This window comes from Lithobates pipiens, unplaced genomic scaffold (genome assembly GCF_037356315.1).
Source record: "Lithobates pipiens isolate NorthernLeopardFrog02 unplaced genomic scaffold, aLitPip1_a1.2 Scaffold_19, whole genome shotgun sequence".
Taxonomy (NCBI): Eukaryota; Metazoa; Chordata; class Amphibia; order Anura; family Ranidae; genus Lithobates; species Lithobates pipiens.
In genome coordinates, this window is record NW_027507764.1 from 517763132 (window position 1) to 517785214 (window position 22083).

Here is a 22083-nt window from a genome sequence, read left to right on the forward strand (position 1 = left end):
GGATTTGGATCGAGACATCTACCACAACACGCTCAGACCTTTTGTGTACATCCTTATTTAAAGAATGTTTTGTACATGAGATTGGGCTCACTCTGACGAGGTGTTTGTTCCATTAAAAAGATTTTCTCATGTCATCACTAACGGGGAACTTACTCCTTTTCATATACTACGCACTAAATTTAATGTGCCTGCGTGGGCCATTTTTCGTTATCTCCAAATAGCACATGCATATCGATGTCAATTTTTAAGTCAACCGGTCGTGCTAGAATACTCTGAGCTTGAATCCATCCTTCGGGTTGAGGACCTGGAGAAGCCCATGTCTCACATTTATAGGTCCCTGCTGGTTGCAGCCGTCCCCGAGTTCTCCTCCCTCCGCAGGAAATGGGTGGAGGACATACCGGAGTTGGATGACGATGACTGGAGGGAGGTTTGGGATTTTCCATTCTCCCCTTTGCTATCAGCCAGGGACAAATTGGTCCAATACAAAATTGTTCATAGAACCCATTACACGCCTCACAGATTACATCAGATGTCGCTGACGCATTCTTCAGCATACTGGCGATGCTCCTATCGGCCAGGAGACTTCCTTCACATTTTCTGGACTTGTCCAGCGATTGAATGCTACTGGAAGGAGGTTCTCCTGGTGATAGGCAGGACTACTAAGATCAGTATCCCTTGTGACCCTAAATACTGTCTGCTGGGGCTCGTGGAACAAATGTCGATCCTCAGAGCTAGGAAAACGCTTATATCGTTGTTATTGTACTATGCACGAAAGGCCATCGTCATGACCTGGAAGCAATCGTCCCCCCCTTCTATCAAATTTTGGAAGAACCTGGTGAACGCTAGTTTGCCCCTTTATAAGGCCACCTACTCGAGCTGGGGTTGCCCACAAAAGTTTGACAAGGTGTGGACCTGTTGGTTGGATGATACCACTACGGCAACCGATGTAGTGATTGACCCATAATCCTTCATTGAGGTCATAGTGGGCTGTTAGGCTGCCCAAATACTCCTATGCTATTTTATTCTGTACGTATAACACTTAGCACAACACCTCCTGCAATAACCTCTCCCCACATTGGGGGTTAGCTAGTTAACGTTGTATTGTTTTGACCTGTCCTGATGCGGCCGTTGCTGCATAAGTGACAGACCATATGTTAAGAGACTGTGTTCCTATGTGGCCTGTTGCCGCATTTAAAGGTTTGCCCCTGCGTGGGTACTGTTTGGCCCCTACGTGGGCAATTGTTGTGCTGATGAAAATTCAATAAAAACGATTTTATAAAAAAAAAAAAAAGATTTTCTCAGCAATACCCCATAGAAAGTGATTTCGCTGAGAAATTGAGCATTCCTTGGGTGGATTTGGTGGTTCCCTATCTCAACAAGAGCCTTGATTCTAGAGAGAACAAGGATTTAGTCTTATGTGTTTTTCTCACTCGAGACCAATGCCTTGTTTTGCAAGCTCATGTGGGTTCCATACACTGATGCAGCCCTCAGTTTGGCTTTGCCTGAGAATTTTTGGAAAGATGGTAGTCTCTTTTTGAGACAGTTCCTAATGCCCAGTTTCATTCTATTGCCCTCTAAGGGAATGTTGTGACACAGTGGTTGGATTCACCAGTGAAGTTGCACCCCAGAATGAGACTCTGGACTGGTGAACATCCTCTGGGATTTCAGAACAAGGACATTTTCTCCCTCTTTCCTGGAGGGTCCCTGATGATGGACTACAGCCTGATGGGCTGGGCAGGAGTTCCAGGCAATCTCTTGGTTCAGGGCACTTGGTCTCTGCAGAAGAGGTTGTTACCCATCAGCATTCTGGAATTGATGGTGATTTCCCTTGCCCTGCTGCAGTGGTCAGTGCATCTGAAGGGCCTCCTTGTAATGATTCAGTCAATGAGGCAAAAAAAGTTGGGCGATTCAAAAGGAAATTGCTCTTATCCCATCTTGGTCGGAACTTCATGTTCCTACTCTGTCGGCTGTCCAGATCCCAGGCGTGAAAAAATGGCAGGTGGACTTTTCTCAGTCCTCAACAATTGATTTTGGGCTATTGGTCTCTTTGCCCAGAGGTGTTTGAGGAGCTCTGCCACAGGTAAGATGCTCCCGATCTGGATATTTTAGCATCAATTCAGATTCAATGCATAACTGGACAGGTTCATAGCCAGGACCATAGTTTTACAAGCATTTGCTGTGGATGCTCTGGTGATGCTGTGAGATCAGTTCTCTGATTTACACCTGTCTACCTAATACAACTTCTTCCTGTTCTGTTTCGAAGAATTCCGTTGGCAGGCATCCTATTGACTATGATTGCAACAGCCCGGCCCAGGAGAATGGTACTTGGACAAAGTGAATCTGTCAGCAGACGAACCAGACAGAGTACGCTGATACGGTCACTGCTAGCCTTTTAAAGGCGAGGAATGAAACTTCGTGTATGATTTTATTTTTTTATTTTTTCAGAGGATGTTATGAAGCTCAGAGTTTTCTTTTTCGTTGCTATGTTGTGCGTCGCATCCTGGCTTTCCTCTAATTTGGAGATAGTCAGATTTTGGTCTTGAGTACAATTTCTCCACACTGTTTGGTGCGTACCTTGTGCAAGATGTTATGAGTATTGTTCCACTGGTTGACTCCAGTTACTCTCTGGAACCTCAATTTGATATTCTGTTTTTGCAGAAATCTTCATTGACCCTATTTGGGGTATTCCTTTGGTTTTTCTGAGTAGGAAAGTCATTTTTCTGGTTGCCACTACTTTAGGTTAGGGAGTCCTAATAATTGGCTGCTCTTTCCTGTAAGAAACCATTCTTGATTTCATAGAGACAAGGTGGAACTTTGGACTCAGCTGTCCTTCCTGCCAAAGGTGTTTTTCTTCATTTTTATATCATCCAGAATGTTGTGTTGACTTCTCAGTGTCCCAAGTCCAAGACTCTAGGGGAAAATATTCTTCATCCATTGGCTGCTGTTCATTCTGTCAGTTGGTATCTGAAATTAACTGCTGTGCCTTGTCAGTTTACCTCATTTAGCTTCTTGAAGGCCCAAGGAAGGGTTACACAGCTTCCACATCAACCATTCTAGAGCCATCAGCTTCTTGATCAAGCTTATGGCCGAAGGGCGAAGTTCCACTGTTTCTGGTGAGGGCACAATCTACCAAAAGTGTTATTGGTTCTTGGCTTATTCGATAGGTAAAGCTTTTAAGCTGCTACTTGGTCTTCGGTTCATACTTTTACAAACTTTTAGCATCTGAATGTTAAAGCCACTGGGGGTGCTTCCTTTTGGGTGGCGAGGTTTGCACGCTGCTGCATGAGGTTCTAACCGGTTTTGGCGTGTAATGGATTTGAAGATATGTGTCCTGGGATGTATGATAAAGAAAATGGGATTATGTTGGAAATAGTCCTTTTCTTGGAGTACATCACAGGGCACAATAACCCCACCCCTCTTCCTGCGTGGTTCTTGGCCTACTACAAAAACTAAAGTCTTTCTTAACTGGGGAGGGTTATTTCTAGGAAGGGATTTCTTGTCTCTTTGTCTTTATTTTTTGCCAGCATCCAAACACCTAAAGGTGGCTGCATAATCCTTCACTTTTTAAATTCAGAGCAATTTGAATTGATTGTCTCATGAAGAGTGTTAATAGAGACATTCTAGGTTGGCTCATGGAGGTTTCAAAGAGCGCACTATTCAACAAAGAATTAAACCAAACCCGATTTATTCTCTGGTAGGGACATTTGGAGAATTCAGTGCCTCCCAGATTGTCGCAGGCTGTCTGAGATCTCTGGCATAAATTTTATTCCTGTATATGTTTCATGTACTGACGATTTATTTTTCTGCTGAAAGAATGACTTGCGGGTCTGCCATTGCTACAGATCAGAGTATTTTTGAACCTTGTTTATTTTTGAAAGTGTTGCCAACCTGACCATATTCTGACACATGGTGCGTTCCATATTCAACCGACACTGCAGCTGAAATATTATGTAAGTGCTTCACTTTCTTCCACATGTTCTCAGCTCCGCTCTCTTGTACATCTGCATATGCTTCAGAATATTTGTTTAAATTTGTGTGGTTATGTTGTGCATATTTATAATTTTCTTTTTTCATCATCGTGAGTAAAGATTTTCTGTTCTGTGTCCAAAAATGTCATAGAACTGTTTAGCTTGAAAAAAAAAAAAATGTCCAAATGTTTCAAGTCGCTGGAAACCCCAAAAGTTTTTAGCAATTTCCAGCCTCTCCGGGGGACTGTCAACATTTGTAAGGAATGAGAAATGTGGGAGCACCGTGTGATTGTGACAGACATGTGTAAATAAAAAGTTCTTACAACCACTGCTGTACTGTGAACTCCATTCTCAAACCATTTGGTGAGAGATGAAATTGCTTTGCCTATTACGGTAACTTTTATATAGAAGTTTTCTGTGTAACTTTGCTAAGCTTGAGCACCAGAAGGTTTTACACCCTTCATGACCAGGACATTTGTTGCTATTTGGCACTGAGCTACTTTAACTGGTATTAGCAAAAATCAAAAAATCCAATAAGTATATATTGATTGGATTGCGTGACAGTTATAGTGTCTACAAACTTTGGTTATATTGGGGGGGGACTAAGATCACCTGTGCGTAATACTATACACTGTCACTGTACTAATAGTCACACTGGCTGGGAGGGAGTTGACATCTAGAGTGATGAAGGGGTTAAATGTGTACCTAACTATTCTGCTTTTTACTAAAGAGCTCTTTGTGTCTTATCCCTGCTTTGCAGGGATAAGAACCAGAGAGATTGTTTACTCTGCTTGTGAACACATGGCTCTGGGCTGTGTACACAGTCGTTCAACTGGTCCCAGCCATGAATCATTGACTGTGACTTGCTGACAGACTCCCCCAATGTACAGAACATTCACAGCGTCTGTCAGCTGGGTGGGCAGCGATGTATGGGTAAGTTGCTTTGCCTGCAAAGACCACTCCTCCACAGGACATTGCTGTTTGTGTGGACGCATCTGCAGCAGTCAGACATGCCACTTAGTAAAAGCTTGAAGTCCCCAATCAGCAGGGGGTGCGAGTATTGCAAGTTGTAGATTTGACTCAGCAGGTGGGGGTACCATTGTAGAGAGACTACCTCCACATGGAGAGTAATCCCTAGTACACACTTTAGGAATCTCAGACAAGTGATTGTGATTGTTCTTTTTTTTTTTCTTTTTTTAGGCTAACGTTACAAAAATTCTCGTAAGACAGAATACAACTTTGGTAGTGTAAATGTATTCGGTTATTGTAAATATATTCTTTCATTTCCGAGCCCCGCACAATACCATGCTAATTACACAAGAATCTTTTGCCCCTTTGGATAATTTCACATTAACTGTCATAATCGGCTCTCAAAAGCTTCATCGGCGCCCATCAATGCTGCCAAATACTTTACCACCTTTATGGTCAAATGTTTATTTTCTTTCAAAATTTTCTGTGTTTTTTTTTTTTTTTTTTTTCACTTGTTTAGCAAAAATAAAAAACCCAGGGGTTAAATACTTTCAATAGAAAGCTCTATCTGTCTAAAAAAAAAAAAAATGATTAAAATGTCATATGGGTACAGTGTTGCATGACTTCGCAACTGTCAGACCCCTTTCACACTGGGGCGCTTTGCAGGCGCTACAGCGCTAAAAATAGCTCCTGCAGAGCGCCCTGAAACAGCTGCTGCTGCTGTGTCTCCAGTGTGAAAGCCCCGAGGGCTTTCATACTGGAGTGGTGCTCTAGCAGGAAGGTAAAAAAAAGTCCTGCTAAGCAGCATCTTTGGAGCAGTGTATACACCGCTCCTGCCCATTAAAATCAATGGGGCACTGTGACTATACTGCCTCTGTAGAGGCACTTTACGGTGGTTTTCAACCCTTTCTCAGCCGCTAGCGGCCGAATGGCGCCACAAATCCGACTGTAAATCGCCACTAAAAATAGCGCCGCTTTACCGCAGACGTGCCTCCCACCTCAGAGTGAAAGGGGCCTAATTCAAAGTGTGGCAGCGCTAAAAGCTCCTGGCATGGTTGCATTTCTCACAGTAGTATCTCTATTCTTGGCTGCCAATCTCAACAAGAGTGTCACTGTATTGTTTAAGGACTACCTTGTTTTCTTCTTAAATTTAGCATGTGTGACACCACCATTTGCCCTTCCCAGTGGTAGCAGTAGTCAGAAGGAAGTGGGATTTTTGTTGGGGATATCTTGCCAATGAAGTCTCCTTGAGATACAAGAAGATGCCATGTTATTTGTCATGGCGGCAGACCTTGCTGTACTAAATTATCAATTTTGGGAGAATTAGATGATAAAGCTTTATTTTTTAAATTAAAATAAAAAAGATGTTCTACTTACCTTGTCTGTGGAATGCCATTGCACAGAGTAGTCTCTAACCTCCTCTACTGGAGTCCCCCGCCGGTGCTCTACACGCCTTCCTCCAGGTGCCCCCTCAGCAAGCTGTGTACTAAAGGAGTGAGCATGCTCCTGAGCCAAGCTGTGTGCGTCCATGACCACACACAGTGTCTGGTAAGCCATGCCTCCACTCACTCATCACAAGAGTTTAACAGCAGGAGCTTATGGCCCCTTGTGCTCTGAGTCTCCTGTGAATCTAGGAAGATGGGAGTGGTGCTGCAGCTGGAACAGAGCTGGATCAGTCTGAGGAGTCAGGTAAGTGTTTAGGGATGGGGTGGGGGGAACAGTTATCGGGATGCTTATTACCGTAATGCAGGGGGTACATTTAAGGTAAAACTGCTTGGTTTAGAGGAAGTCAGCTTTTGATGTTAACCATTAATGTCTGCCTATTCTCTTTGTTTGAAGTCCTGTCTGCAAGAATTACGGCGGCAGTTTCCTGGCAGCCACAGAGTGAAGAAACTAACTGGCATGAGATTTGAAGCCATGGAAAGGTAAAATAATTGATGCCATATATGTTGAAATGTTTTCCTCTAGTATTGTGTTGTGTCTTCTCAGTATACTTTAATCAGTTCAACAGTAGAGTTAATTCACTTGGATGCTGTTGAAATCTGTGGTCTGATAATTTATACCATAAATATTTTTTAAATAAAGATTCTAATATAGATTTTAATACTAAACTAGCTCTACAGTGCAATATGAAATTGAAATAACTGCTGTCGGTGTAGGATCTATTCATTAAATATAGGTTGTAATAGAATTCATGAAACATTTTAACATTCAATAGTAATTGCTATTATGGTTCCAGGAGTGCATAGGTAATGTATTTGGCCCTTAACAGAAAACGAAAATAGTTTTTACTGACTTTTCTGCAAAGCTCATAATGCAGTATTGTAAATGCAAACAAATCTCAGATTCTCTCCATAAACCGCATTCTTTTTGTCTGCTCCCTCCCTCTCTTGTTGTGGTTGTGTCACAATGGATCATTGCCCAAGTGTGCAAAAAATAACAATGTTACGATCCCCACATCAGCTTTTTTCAATTCTTTTAGTTGGCCTTTAAATAACACCCCACTTGCTTCAGTTTTACTTCAATTCATATATGATTTTAACCACTTGCTACCCAGGCCAATTATATAATAAATAAATATTTATATTTATAAATAAATATATATATTTTTTTAGTAGAGACCCATGGAAATAAATTGGGGGTCACTGCAACTTTTTATCTTGCAGGGTATTTGCACAGTAATTTTTAAAATGTGTGTTTTTTTTTTTTTGGGGGGGGGGGGGGGGGTTAGTTTCATGCATTAAAACAAAAACATTAAAGTTAGCCCAAATGTTTTGCATAATGTGAAAGATGTTTAAAAAAAAAAAAAAAAAAAAAAAAAAGATCCAGCTGAGGCGGTGTCATTTTTTCAAATCCGGAGGCCGGGCTTGATGTCATAATATATCGTGCCTGGCCTTCGAAAGATCATAGAGACGTCCAGGGAGAACCACCGGAGGGGGTGGGACGTCCTTTTCCACTGCCTGTAAGAATAATCAAGCCACTGAACTTATGGTGGGAATTGCTGGCTCTAAAAGAAGGTATCTGAATGATGCCTGTAGCTGTAGGCATCATTCAGATATCCCCACTAAAATTTGATGACCTCGTTGGGCGGGAAGTGGTTAAACGCTTAAGATAAAAAATATATAAATCTCCCTCTCCCCCATACAAATATTGTATTTTTAAACCCAAAAAGGAAGAAAATCAAACTATGCTCTCACTGTAAAAGGAATGTTTCTGGTGAGGCATCTTCATTTATTGACGTAAAGATCTGTAGCCATATTTGGCTGTCTCCTAGCTAACGGCAATTAGAACTTCATTGGGACAAATTGAAAATACGATGGACCCAAAGAGCAGTGCGTATTTGAATCAGGCTAAGTCCCTAACAACCTTTTGGCTTCTTTAAGATCTGCCACAAGATGACTTCCATAAGTCAGGGCTTTTGCCCTATATAGGAGTCCCATGTGCTAGCGCTCAGGTTCCTGAAGGGTTACAATGGAAGCAAGGGCATCTGCAAATTCTTTCATGGCTGGCAGGGGTGGAGATGAGGACAGCCTCCTCCCTCCTCTCCCTCAATCTGGAAAGTCGGGGAGTAAGCCCTTTTCCTAAGAAGTGCCTCGATTTGTCTGTGTGGGGGATGCTTGTCAGGCTTCTCGGTCATCTGGTCCCTAGGAATTGCAGAAGTTTGCATGTCCTATCCATGGGCTCTGCCTTCCACCCTTCTTCTGAAGCCTGTTCTCTGTCCCCATGGCTAAAGGCAGCATTCACACCAAAACCTTCCTTTTTGCCAAAGGTAGTCTTCCTCCTTCCATCTCAGTGAGGACATTGTTCTTCTTCCCTCTGTCTTGCCCAAAAACGTGAAAAGGAAATTTTCCCTACATTGCCTGGATGTGGTCAGCATCCCTCTTTGTCTTTCCTGTGTTCTCATTTACTGGGTAATGTGGTAATTTCAGTCGTCTTCCTTTTGCCTAAGGTGGTCTCCTCTTTCCACCTCAATTACATGACAAGAAAAATGTCCTTAGGATGGGTATTGTCCCCCTTTCCCTCTGTCCTGCCCCACAAAAGAATTTAACATAACAAGGAAATTGCCCTACATTTTCCAGGATGTGGTTGGGACTGTCAGGTGCTACCTAAAAGCTACAGCCTAAACCCTTAAAGTGGAGGGCCACCCTAAAAAAAAAACAGCATTATTATTCTTAAAAAAATAAATAAAAATTTGATAGTTTTTTTTTTTTTTTTTTTTTTTACCTTACTAGAAACCCCTGTTGCTAGGCAGTCTTCCTAATCTGCCTCTTCCTGCTCCGCAGTGATCTTCGGTTTTCTCTCCTCCTCGCGTTGTCTTCTAGGAAATGGGACGCCGTGTGTTTCCTAACATATCGCATCCCATGCGCAGTAGGAAACGGGCAGTGAAGCCGCAAGGCACCACTGCCGGTTTCCCTTTAGTGAGGCACCGGGACCCGAGAGCCGAGGGACAGGTCAGCCTCAGGCGGCCGACATTGTGGGCGCCCTGGAAAGCTAAGTGTCCTAAAAGTCAGCAGCTTCTTTTATTTTATTTTTTTAGCTGCTGACGTTTAAAAAAAAAAAAAAAAATTTACCTGCTGGAACACCCCTTTAAGAAAAAGGTTCCTCCCCATGGTTGGATGCTGATGTGAATGTTAGTGAAAGAGAAAGGTCCACTTCGCCACGTCAACACAAGCTAAATGTAACAAATGTGGTGTGAATCAAGCCTCAATAACTTTTTTGGCATAGTCAAATTTCTCACCTTTAATTGTAAAAACTCTGCAACTTCATTGTGTTTTATTCCTAAACCTATCGTTGAGCGTCTGGGTCATAGAAAAGCATTGAAGAAAATTTAAAGTAATAACTTCTTAATCTGCATAGAATAGGAAAGATCTAAAACCCCTGTATGTTGCATCCCATTCCTCCCACCTGAAGTGAGAGGAAATTGTTGTAAAGTAAGGTAAATTCCCTGTTGGAAGATTTCTCCTCTATTCCTGTTCTGATCACAATTTTGGATCCTTTGTAGTTCTGCTCTGCAATACATATTTCCCCATGTTTTATGCCTTTAAAAACACTGGAAGAGCAGCATAATGTGTGTTGATGTGCCAGTGTAATCCAGTGAGCACCTAACTTTGGGTAGCTTCGTTAGAGAACCAACGTTGCTGTGTCTGCTGGTCTGAAGTCCCATACAGTGTCTTCAGCTCTGCCAGAGTTCTTCGTGGCTGGACTACTATGCCCTCCCCCTTACTTCTCATCTCCATAACATAAGAGGGGTGTGCTGTGTAGTCCAGCAAGAGGAGAATTGGGTAGGTCTGATGAACAATGCTTAGGACTGTAGTGCAGTTAAAGAGATAGATAGAACACGAGGAACTGTATATGCATAGCAAAGATGTACAGAATTTTTTTTCTTTTTTTTTCAACTAGACATACGCTTTAGGCCGTTTAACACATGCTGACCGTTCATTTCATCCGTTCAGTCACATCAAAACAGATGAAGTATTCCGTTTTTTTTTTTTTTTTTTCTTTTTTTTTTTCTTTTTTTCTTTCTTTTTTTCTTTTTTTTTTTTTTTTTTAAAGATGGATGAAAAACGAACCATTTGTCTGTTTTCCATCCGATCCATATTTTTTATTTTTTATTTTTTGTTAACGGAAGAAAAAGAGCTTTAATCGGTTTAAAAAAACAGATGGTAGCGGATGTAAACTAATATAAATGGATGATCGTCCATTTACATCAGTTTTTCCAAAGAGATGCATTGATGTCCGTTTTTTCATCTGACAACGGATGGCTGAAAAACGGGACAAACGGACAGCATGCGTGAAAGGTATTTCTTTGCCTTCATGGACAAATCAGTTTTACTTTAAGAAAAGCAGTTGTGTGAGTCACTTCCTAAAGAGCGTGATTCAAAATATAATTTTTGGGTAGATGTAACATTTATTTGCCTTTTTTTTTTTTTTTTTTTTTTTAATGCCGACTCGTTGGGTTTGTTTAGTTGTGTGTAGATTTTCTGAAAGTAATTTTCCATAAGCAGTTTTCACTTTTTTTCCTTGGAACAGGTATGATGATGCTCTCCAGATATATGACAGGATATTACAAGAAGATCCAACTAACACAGTAAGTCAAATACTGCGTCTGTAATAGGTAATTTGAGAGAAGTCGTCTGAGAGCACAACTCTTGGCTAACAAAATATTGCTTCAAATCATTCTCGCTCCCCCACAGGGAAATGTATTTCTTTTAATTATTTTCGTTATTAACTTGGACATTGTTTTCCTTGCACTCTAAATACCACGAAAGGACAAAAAATTAATATTGTAACAACTTTATTTCTAGAATGTTGGAGTTCGGCACTTGAGAAAGCTTTGCAAAGGGTGAAATAGTTATGTATCCCATGCTGTCAGTGCTTCGTTTTTATAAAGAACTTTGGAAGCGAAGTTTGTTTGGAGCTCATGTCACTGTAATGTTCTCATTTGCAAGGATTAGACTTAATTAAAATGCATTTTCATGTTATTACGTAGCTGTTTTAGTGCTGGCTTTTCACCTTTAAGCTGTCGAGATGTTACGTTTAAAGTGTCTCTAAGCCTTAGTGTGACAGCGATTGTAAGTGTTGCTGTTTGGAGAGATGTAGTTGTAAATAGACTGGGATTGTGTCAGATTTCTGTAGATAGACCGGTATTCTCACAGAGCAGCAGCAGCCTCTATCTTTAGCCTGCTGGGGATAACTAACTTTTAGGGATGTGCTGGAACATCATTGAATATCAAAAAAGAAATTTTTTAATGACGTATTTACAACCAGCAGGTGGAACTCCGATTTCTTTTACACAAGTTTCACTAATCTTCGCTGCTTTTTCAGAAAAGCATGTGTATATTCCCCAATAGCTCAAGCTTACATTACATATTTGGCTAAATGAGTCAGAGAAGTACCCCCCCCCCCCCCTCACACACACACACCTTCCTACCTTTCCTTTCTCTTCTTGTGTAATGCTTTTATACATTCTTTCAATTAAAAGAGAAGAATGGACTTTTTTTTAATTTTAGCAGCATATTTGCCTAGGTGGATGCAGCATCGCTCCCCCACCAGATCTAACACTGAGAACCGAGCCATCTAACACCGCTGCTCTGTTCTCCGTGCTCCCTGAGCAGAGAGCTAGTGACTTTCAGTCACTAGCTTTCTGTTCTGCCCCCTCCTCTCTCACTGGAGCGATGGGTTGTGGAGGGGGTGGGAGCGGCCAGCTCAGTGGCTTGCTGAGAGGCTGACCTGGGTGCCATTCTAGGCACGTGGGGGGGGGGGGGGATCCCGACTTCATTGTCGTGATCTTGTCTGAGCCTGGACCGGCTCTGAGACTTCAGCCGACTTCAGGCTGAGGCCCGCTGTCAGCTAAAAACAGGTCACAGGAGTGCAGAACGAATTGCACTCCTGTGATCCATGCACACAAGTCATATTGTCATTGAATGTTATTAAAAATTACCTTTCCTTTTCAATCTTCTGCTCTGTAATTTTCTGTGAAATGCAATATGGCTACTTGGGTGTTCTGTACACAGAATGTGTACAGAACACCCACCAGAAACATAATTCCCTGCTTGTGTGATTGGCTCACTGATTTTCCCAGAAGTCTGCACTAAGATACAAGTCAGATTTCAGGCATCTTCTGCAACACAAATGTCATTTTTGGTAAAACGCTCCCAATGGGAAATGGCATGCAGGCCATGCAATTTTCCTCATAAGTGCTCTGCAGGTGCTACAGCTGGTTGATAACTAAGAAACCACTCCCATTGGCCTCACTTCTGAACATAGGAACAGAGAAACACACAGGGATTTCTTCAGAATAAAAAAAGGTAAAAATCTGCAACAAAGTTTGTCAAAATCCTTGTAATCCTTATAATGTACATAGATCACCCAGAGGGGAATGTGTTTTTTGTTTCTCAGAAAACGTGGCGTTACAGTTTACGTTTATTCCAAGCAGCTACTGCAGTGCTATTTCTTTAGAAGATTACAGATTTTCAAATGTAAAAGATTGCTGTCTCATAAAAATCTTGAAGATTAGCTTCAGTTTTTTTCTTCTTTAGTAGGGTAGGAAAAGTTTAGAACATTTTGGCAGATTTAAATTGCTTTGTCCCTATTGGAGAAGTCCCCCCTTTCTTTCTACCATGCCACACAAAAAACAATGGGTTTCACTAAAATATTAGGGGAAAATATTCTTTGCAAAGACACGACAGTGATAAAATTTGGCAAGGGTTCTCCTTTTTCTTTCCAAAAAAATTTTTTTTTATTGCAATTTGCATCTCACTCCTTGGTGATAAAGCTACAGGAAGCGAGATGAAATATCCCCAAGGGCACACAAGCCTCAGTAAAACCAGACATGCAGCAGGTTCCAACTTCCCCCCCACTGTGTGCAAAAAGGAAAGTTACACTACCGTCAAAACTGAAAACGAAACTTTGAGATGCATTCTGGAAGAATAACTTACCTGCCCAGTCTTTTTCTTATTTCTTTGTCTTTTTTTAAGAATTTCTTCCAGACATTACTGCAATGAACCAGTCGATCCCACTTCTTCGCATATATAATCTGGTTATCTCAGAACATCTCTACCTGTAAATTGATATGGGAGGGTCAGCACTAAATATATTAGTTATTCTGAATTTTATCTAGAATATGAAGATAGCTATGGATGTGCCTCTAAAGTCCACGTCTCTTTCTCTTGAATACATTTTGCAATATATTTAGGATATTGGCACACTTGTACCTATCTGTATCCACAGCGCCATCTTGTGGTGATAAGTTTACATTTCTGGATATCTTGTTATTCTGTCCCTCCCTGTTAGACCCCTTTCACACCAGGGCGTTTTGCAGGCGCTATAGCGTTAGAAATAGCGCCTGCAATCCGCCCTAAAGAAGCTGCACCATTGTGTGCAGTTTGAAAGCCCTGAGGGCTTTCACACTACAGCGGTGCGCTGGCAGGACATCAGAAAAAAGTCCTGCCAGCAGCTTCTTTGGAGCGGTGAAGGAGCGGTGTGTTTACCGCTCCTCCACCGCTGCTCCCCATTGAAATCAATGGGGCAGCGCTGTAATGCCGCCGGCAAAACGCCGCTATTGCAGCGTATTGCTGGCGGTTTTAACCCTTTCGTGGCCACAAGCGGCGGGTAAAAGCGCCCCGCTAGCGGCCGAAATGCGCCGCAAATCCGGCGGTAAAACGCCGCTAAAAATAGCGGCGTTTTACCGCCAATGCTATCAGCGGTGTGGTGTGAAAGGGGTCTTAAAATAAACCTACCATTAAATTTATAGACTGATGATTTCTTTGTCAGTGGGCAAACGTACAAAATCAGCAGGGGATCAAATACTTTTTTTATCCCTCACTGTATATTTTATACCAAAAAACATTCAATGGAGATCCTTTGGTGCAGCTGGAGCGTCTTCCTATTTTTGTTGTTTTTATTTTCTTTGTTATTTTTTATTTATATGTTTATATTGTTGCGGTCTGTAGTCTGGTAGGATGCTTAAAGTGGAAGTTCAGCCAAATCTAACGCTAACCTACTCTCAGCCACATTCTAAACCTAAATGATCTAACCCTGTAAAGAAAAAATCGCTATACTTACTTTTTCTGAAACCAATCCCGTCCGGTCTCCAGTGGCAGCTGCTGGGTACAGAGAGAAAGTCGTCAACGGCTGTGAAATGCCTGGGAAGTGATGTCACCCATAGAGTAACTATGGGGCTTCTGTTGGCTGCCTCTCCTGCGCGGTCCCACACACTGAAGCCCTGCCACTGCGTGGGACCAGACCGGAGCAGCTGCAGAATAGGTAAGTATAGCAATCTCTCTTTTACAGGGCTAGATAGTTTAGGCTTAGAATGTGGTGTGAGTAGGTTTACCGCTAGATTTGGTTTTGGCTGAACTTCCACTTTAAGAGGAGGTACATCTGAAATCCCCAGGAGGCAGTTGGTTGTGTCCCTTAAATTGTATCTCGGGTTTGCTTGTACTGAACATATCAAGGGTAGGTCAAAGGATCCACAGAGGGGGACCAAGAACGTAGATGCCATAGGCCCACCATCAGACAACTTAATTTGTTAATATTATTCAGTACAGTTATTATTAAGTCATACGACCATCAGTTTAGCTTGAAAGGCTTCCAGTACTAACTTGCATCCAGTTTACCTTCATACTTCAACAGGCCAGAAATGAGTCCTGTTTGAAATGATCCACTTACACACCCAATAGTTGGTTTAGATTAATAAGCGTTGGCAGAAAATGAGACCGCAAACGTGATTTTCATGGGGGGAAAAAAACTAATTATTTCCCTAGCTCAACATATTTCCCTCTTGTAAACATAGAGATTAGACATATACAAGTTTGAATGAAAATATATGTTTTGGCTAGTTTGGGAATGAAGAGATTGTTTCTTTCTATGCCACTGTGTTGCCCCATCGTAAGTGCAAGACAGGGTGCTGAATATTCATTAACCGTTCCATATGGGATACTGGCAATGACTGAACTTGTAAATACATAGTAATTATGCTCTTTGGCAGCAATTTTTGCTTTTTCAAATTAGAAATGTCATCACTAGCTGTATTATTTCTCCATACAAACCAGTCTCGCATTACGGTTATTTTTTATATTAATTAAAACACAACTCCAGACATATAGAAAATGACTCGGTTTGACAATGAAGTTCTATTGAGTATATGTGCAGCCCAAAAAAATGTTTTCAGCCCATTTTGGTGTCGTAATGTGTGCAGTTTTCTTAAAGCGTTTGTAAAGTTGTGTTTGCTATTTTAAAAGATAGAGAAAAAAAAAGTGTAATACTTGCCTGTAATGATGGGCTGAGGCATGTTCGGATCATACTCGCCAGGAAGCCGTTACTGCACACCGCCAATCATAGGCAGTGAGGCATTTCCCGGCCCGCAGCCGCACATACACATGCTGCCTATGATTGGCAGTGTGCAGTGACAACTTCCCGGTGGGTTTGAGCCGAATACACCTGAGCCCATCATTACTTACCTGCTCTGTGCATTGCAATTGCATGGAGCAGCCCCAGTCCTCTTCTTGGGTCCCCCAACCCACTATTTGCGCAGCGGTCTTTCAAATGCAATTTTGTGGGAAAAATCACACTTTAATGAATTAATAATAAAAAACAAAACAAAAAAAACACAAAACTGTGAAGTTAGCAGTTTTTTTGTATAATGTGAAAGATGATGTTGCACCGCAAGAATCGTGATATTTATTATTTATTTAATTGTGATTCTCATTTTGTGCAGAATTATGCAGGTCTAGTACTTGCTATAAATACCTTTTTACTTGGAAAGCCTATCAGTAACAGTACTTGTTGTTGCAAGCTGACAATGCTAAGCCACTGCCTGGCAATTATCAGCAGTGTTATCAACCTGCTGTGTGTGTGTGATCCTTCAGTTAGGGGTTGAGCTGTCTATCTGATGGACCTGATAGGCAGCCAAATGAAGGAGCAAGTACAGCAGGCTTACAACTCCACTGTTAGATGTAAGGCAATGGCTTAGTGTTTTTAGCCTGCAGCAGAAAGTGAAATTACTGGCATCCCAGGTATGAAACTATGTAACATATTTACATAAAACTGTTTGCTTAGCCTGGGTTCACATATGTGCGATTTGGATACGGCTTTCACCTCTTGACATGCGAGTGTGAGCCGCTTTTGATGGAGCTGGTTCACACATGTCGAGGGTGGCCAAGCTGTGAATTCTAGAAGGGTCCTGTACGTTTTTGGGTGCGGATTAAGGCAAAAATTCGGACCTGAATTGTGCCTGAACCGGTGTACAGGAACACACCAGACCCCTGGCTGGAAACCGCGGCCGCACATGTGGAAACCCAGCTTTAAACACTTACGGACCACCCCCTCCCACCGCGCTCCGGTGCCCTCCGCCGCTTACCAGAGCCACTGGCAGTGGCGTAGGCAATCGGGTCCTTTCCCCTGCTTGGCATGGAGATGAGTGAGGGGAAGATGGCCCCATACCATTGCAGGGCGGAAGCGATGTAAAAACGTCACTTCCGCCCCTAAACCTTTAAAGGGACATATTTTAATTTTTTTTTATTGTATTTTAGTGTAAATATGAGATTTGAGGTCTTTTTGACCCCAGATCTCATATTTAAGAGGTCCTGTCAAAATATATAATGTTTGGGGGTTCTAAGTGGTTTTCTAGCAAAAAAATTATTTCAACTTGTAAACAAGTTTTAAAAATAGCCCTTGTCCTTAAGTAGTTAATGCAGAGTTCACCTAAAAATACATAAAGGATATAACATGGCCACACTTTCCATTTTGCAATTTAGCGTTATTAAAAGTTACTTTTCTATTTCAATAAGAATCCCCTGTGATTTTCTAAAAATTGTCAAATGTAGTATAATATGGTAATCTGCAGGCATTCTCTACACCAGGGGTCCCCAACCACCAGGCCGCGGCCCACTACCAGGCCATGGCCTCTCTGAGAGCCGGGTTGATGAGAGAAGCGAGTGGGTGGGCACATGAGAGAAGGGCAGGCAAGCAGAGATGACCTCATCTCTCTCTGCCTGCCACGCATCACTTCTCTTCCGCCCTCACAGCTGGTGTTCTGTCAGCCTCTTCAGTGTTGGAGGTGTGGCGAGGAGCAGAGAGATGACATTTCTCGCCGTCTGCCCCAAATCACAGCGCTCTCCTGTCTCTGTGCTAAACGGACCAGTGCTGCCACCAATGCAGTGACAATCCATATCTGGTGGCACTGGCAGTCGACGTGACAATCAATATCTAGGGCCACTGGCAGGCGATGTGGCATTTGACTATTCACATCTGGTAGCACTGGCATGTGATGTGACAATTCACGGCTGGTGGCAGGCGACATGGCAAGTCACAAGCTTTATCTGGTGGCAGGCAATTGACACGCTCTGGGCTCCCACTGATTCTGCATTATGGTGAGTTGAACTATTTCAGTTATTACGATGATGCAATAATAGAAATAATATGATTCAATCACCCTGACATCTTATCAAACATAGTGCAGAGATGATTTAAGCGCTAACACCAGCCATTGCCCTGACAAATTGCCTGTGAAAAATCGCTTACTCACCGCGTACCCCCATCCCCAGGCCTTGGCACAATTTTCTTCCATGCAGCCGACCCCGGTGCCAAAAAGGTTAGGGATCACTGCTGTACAACATTGGTGTAAAGAAAACCCCCAGAAATATAAATTCATGCTTCTGTGATTTACTCACTGATTTTCTTAGAAGTCTGCACCAAAATACAAGTACGATTTTTACACCACCTCTGCAATAGGAATTTCATTTCTGGTGAGATCATACCTAAAGGTTAAAGCAGAGGTCCACCCATCGCTGCAAAAATTAAAAGCCAACAGCTGTACATACTGCAGTTGCTGACTTTTAATAATCGGACACTTACCTGTCCAGGAGTCCAGCAATGTTAGCACTGCAGCTGATGTGCCCATCAGCTGTCGGGTGCTGCTGCCTCCATTGCGGCTAAGGGAACCCGGCAGTGAAGCCTTTTGGCTTCATGCTGGGAACCTTACTGCACTTGCGCGAGACTCCGCTCCTCTCGCCTACTGGCCTGGCGGCCGGTGAAGGAGGGAGCCCGGGCGGTGATGATAATGCTACTGGAAGTGGGAACGGGATACCTGTGAAAGATGGGCATCCTGCCACCCCTCCCCCCGAAAAGGTGCCAAATGTGGCACCTGAGGGAGGAAGGAGTACAATGAGTGGAAGTTCCACTTTTGGGTCTACATTTCCCTCATTAGGCAGAACCTTGCAGGCAGCCTGGATATTTATGGGACTCCAGCCAATCTGGAGCTCTCGCGTGACTCCTCTGATCTCTCTCCTCCCCTCCTCCACGGCAGTGCTTGGCCTCGCCCACTATAGCTGTCAGCTGGGCAGAGGAGAGCCAAGAAGTCATGTGAGCGCCCGGAGCTGCTCTGATACATGGTATAATCGGTATCTTTTTTTTTTTTTTTTTTTTTTTTTTTTTTATACAGCACAGGCACTGGGGCACATAGCATTCTATAACAGAAGATGGCATGATCATCATATAGTGGGTTAACAACCACTTTAAATGTTTCTGTGCCGCAGCTTCAGTTTTTGAGACCAATTTGCTTGAACTAGTTAACACACTGGCCTTCATTGTCTTCTACTCAGATTCAGTATATAAAAACACTGGCAGCTCTGGGTAAGGAGGCAGCCAGATGCACAAAATAAAACTAATGATGAAATGTAGATCCTCCAGCAGGAAGGCCATGTCTTCTAGGATGGTGTATTTGTATTTTTGTGTAACCAGGCTGTACCTATAACAACAAAAAGGTTTGTTTTTTTGCTTGTTTACTGCACGTTTTACTAAAGTGTGCCCAGAAAAGAGCCTGGCAGTGATTCGTGGTTCAGTTTTCCTGGTGAATGCTGAATAAAAAAAACTCTTGATAAATTGTCAGGTATGAGAGTTTTTTAAATATCATCTACCTGCTAATTTCTTCCATGTGGAGTAATGCTGGGAGGGGTGGGGGGGGACAAGTCTCCGGATTCTAAGCAGAACTTTTGTTGAGTTTATTTTGGCATACAGGGAAGACTATCACTTTTATCTTGTTTGTGCTGACACATGGAGTTGCTTAAATTGTAGCACTAAAAAAAAAAAAAAATGTTCACAATAGAGGGAGACGTTGTATGGGCTGAACCAAAACTTTAAAGAGTTCAGTAAAAACTGAGAATGAAGTTTTTAGATGTATACAGCAAGCAGTCAAGCACAGCCAACCTGCTGATAATTGGGGATTGCTGTAGTATATTGGTCTACTATACTGTTTAAAATCCTTCTCCTGGGGGAGCACAAAAGCATAGTGGTGCTTGTATTTTACAGCAGAATGCTTTGAAAATAAATATTAGCTCAATAAAGAATACAAAAAAAAAAAAAGACATGGCGTCCGTTTACATCAGGTGCATTGGGACTGTGCTGAGCAACCTTGCCGAACATGGTCCCAAAGCAAGACATGGCAACAAACTGTGTTCCCTATCATGCCAGCTCACACCACTCTGCGGTGGTGCATGCTGGAAAAAAATATGACAGGCAGTACCTTTTTGTCCAGTGTAGCATGGTGCAATATAGCTCATCGTATCGCATGCTCTGCCACCAAAAATTTTAATAGACCATCACTTTGTGACATTGCAAAAAAGTTCACAATGGCCAGTGCACACCAGCAGCCTTGTTTTCAGCTGAACTGATTGTCTCCTTGTGCTGTTTCTTCACCCATTGAGCTTTGCTGCACAGGGCCTGCAAGAGGATGATACATAATGCCTGCATTAAAAAGAAAATGTTTATTGTTATATTAACCACTTGCTTACTGGGCACTTAAACCCCCCTCAGTCCCAGACCAATTTTCAGCTTTCAGCGCTGATGCACTTTGAGTGACAATTGCGCGGGCATACAACACTGTACCCAAATGAAATTTTTATCATTTTTTTCCCACAAATAGAGCTTTCTTTTGGTGGTATTTAGTTACAGCTCGGAGTTTTATTTTTTGCTAAACAAACAAAAAAAGATGCAAAAAAAAAAAAAAAAAAAATCATGTTTTAATAGTTTGTTATAAAATTTTGCAAACGGGTCATTTTTCTCCTTCATTGAAGTGCGCTGATTAGGCGGCACTGATAGGCTGCATTGGTGGGCACTGATGGGCTGCATTGGTGGGCACTGATGGGCTGCATTGGTGGGCACTGATGGGCTGCACTGGTGGGCACTGATAGGCATAGTTAAGGCGGCACTAATAGGCACAGATAAGGCGGCACCGATGGGCACAGATAAGGCGGCACTGATGGGCAAAGATGGGCACAGATAAGATGGCACGGATGGGTGGCACGGATAAGTGGCACGGATGGGTGGCACGGATGGGCACTGATAGGTACCACAGATAGATGGGACTGATGGGCACTGATAGGTGGCACTGATAGGTGGCACTGATAGGTGGCTCTGATAGGTGGCACTGCTGGGCACTGATGGGCGGCACTGCTGGGCACTGATGGGCGGCACTGCTGGGCACTGATGGGCGGCACTGGGGTGCAGCACCTTTGAGGCAGATTGGGTGGCACTGTGGGTGGCACTGTGGGGTGGCACTGTGGGCACTATGGGCACTATGGGCACTGACAGGGGGCACTGACGGGGGGCACTTACTTTTTCTTTTATTTTACTTCAGGATGGCACTGCGGGAGGCAGGTGGGCACAGGCAGGTGGCAGGTGGGCACATGTATTGATGGCCGTGATCGGGACTGATGTCCCGATCACGGCCGCCGGTGATCGGCTTTTTTTTTCTCTCCTCGCGCTGTCAGCGCGAGGAGGAATAATAGCCGATTACCGGCTCCGTTCTATCACATGATCAGCTGTCATTGGCTGACAGCTGATCACGTGATAAGGGGTCGGGATCGACCCCTTACACGGATCGGTGATCAGGCGAGTCTCACGGACTCGCCGATCACAGAGCGCGCCGCGCGCGCCCCTCAGGGGGCGCGCAGGCCGCTCGTAACCAGGACGACGTCAATAGACGTAGTCCTGAAAATGTAGGTCCGCGCTAATGCCGTCATTTGGCAATAGCGCGGATCTGAAGTGGTTAAAGTAAATGCATAGCCAAACAGGATCCCAGGGCGCCCCATATCACTCCGAAAGTACTTTTTTGCTAGCATTCTAAGGTAATGGATCTCTTCTTCCTCCATGTAGAAATTGCTCTTAACTTAACTGCTTTATTATTTATTCTCCAGTCAACTTTTCACTTTCTTCTAATAAAACAATAAAATTGTCGCATGTGGATCGGTGAAAGCTTGGGGAGAGCCTGTAATGTTGCTTCGGGCACTGGATCCTGCATGGTCACTCACCTTGGCACCTTGTTGAATTCATGTACTTAGCTGCACGGTGCTATACAGGTCCAAGGTTGTGGTCCATCCTTATGGAGCCAAGGCATTGAAGACCCTTCCAGAGATAGACCCACTATGACAGGCTTCACGCCTGTACCCTATATGAGAATCAGCGATATGGACTGGTAAGACGGGTTCACCATGTACTGTAAAATCAAGGACAATGTTTGGAATGTATTCACTTTACAATTTAATCCTTTCAAACTTTGCGCTAAAATTAAACCACTCAGAGTATAGTCTCTGCTGGATGACCAGGGGTTACATTACACCTCAGGTTGCACACTTTAACACAACTTCTG

General features: G+C 43.0%; 1 protein-coding gene across 2 annotated transcripts in view; it reads left to right on the forward strand.

Moving 5' to 3' along the window:
* Positions 1-22083, forward strand: part of EMC2 (ER membrane protein complex subunit 2) — a 133551-nt gene that overhangs the window by 60822 nt on the left and 50646 nt on the right. For both annotated transcript variants that reach the window (XM_077493175.1, XM_077493176.1), the window contains exons 5-6: positions 6777-6862; positions 10968-11025. In XM_077493175.1, the coding sequence (XP_077349301.1) occupies positions 6777-6862; positions 10968-11025 (144 nt within the window). The remainder of the gene's footprint in view (positions 1-6776; positions 6863-10967; positions 11026-22083) is intronic.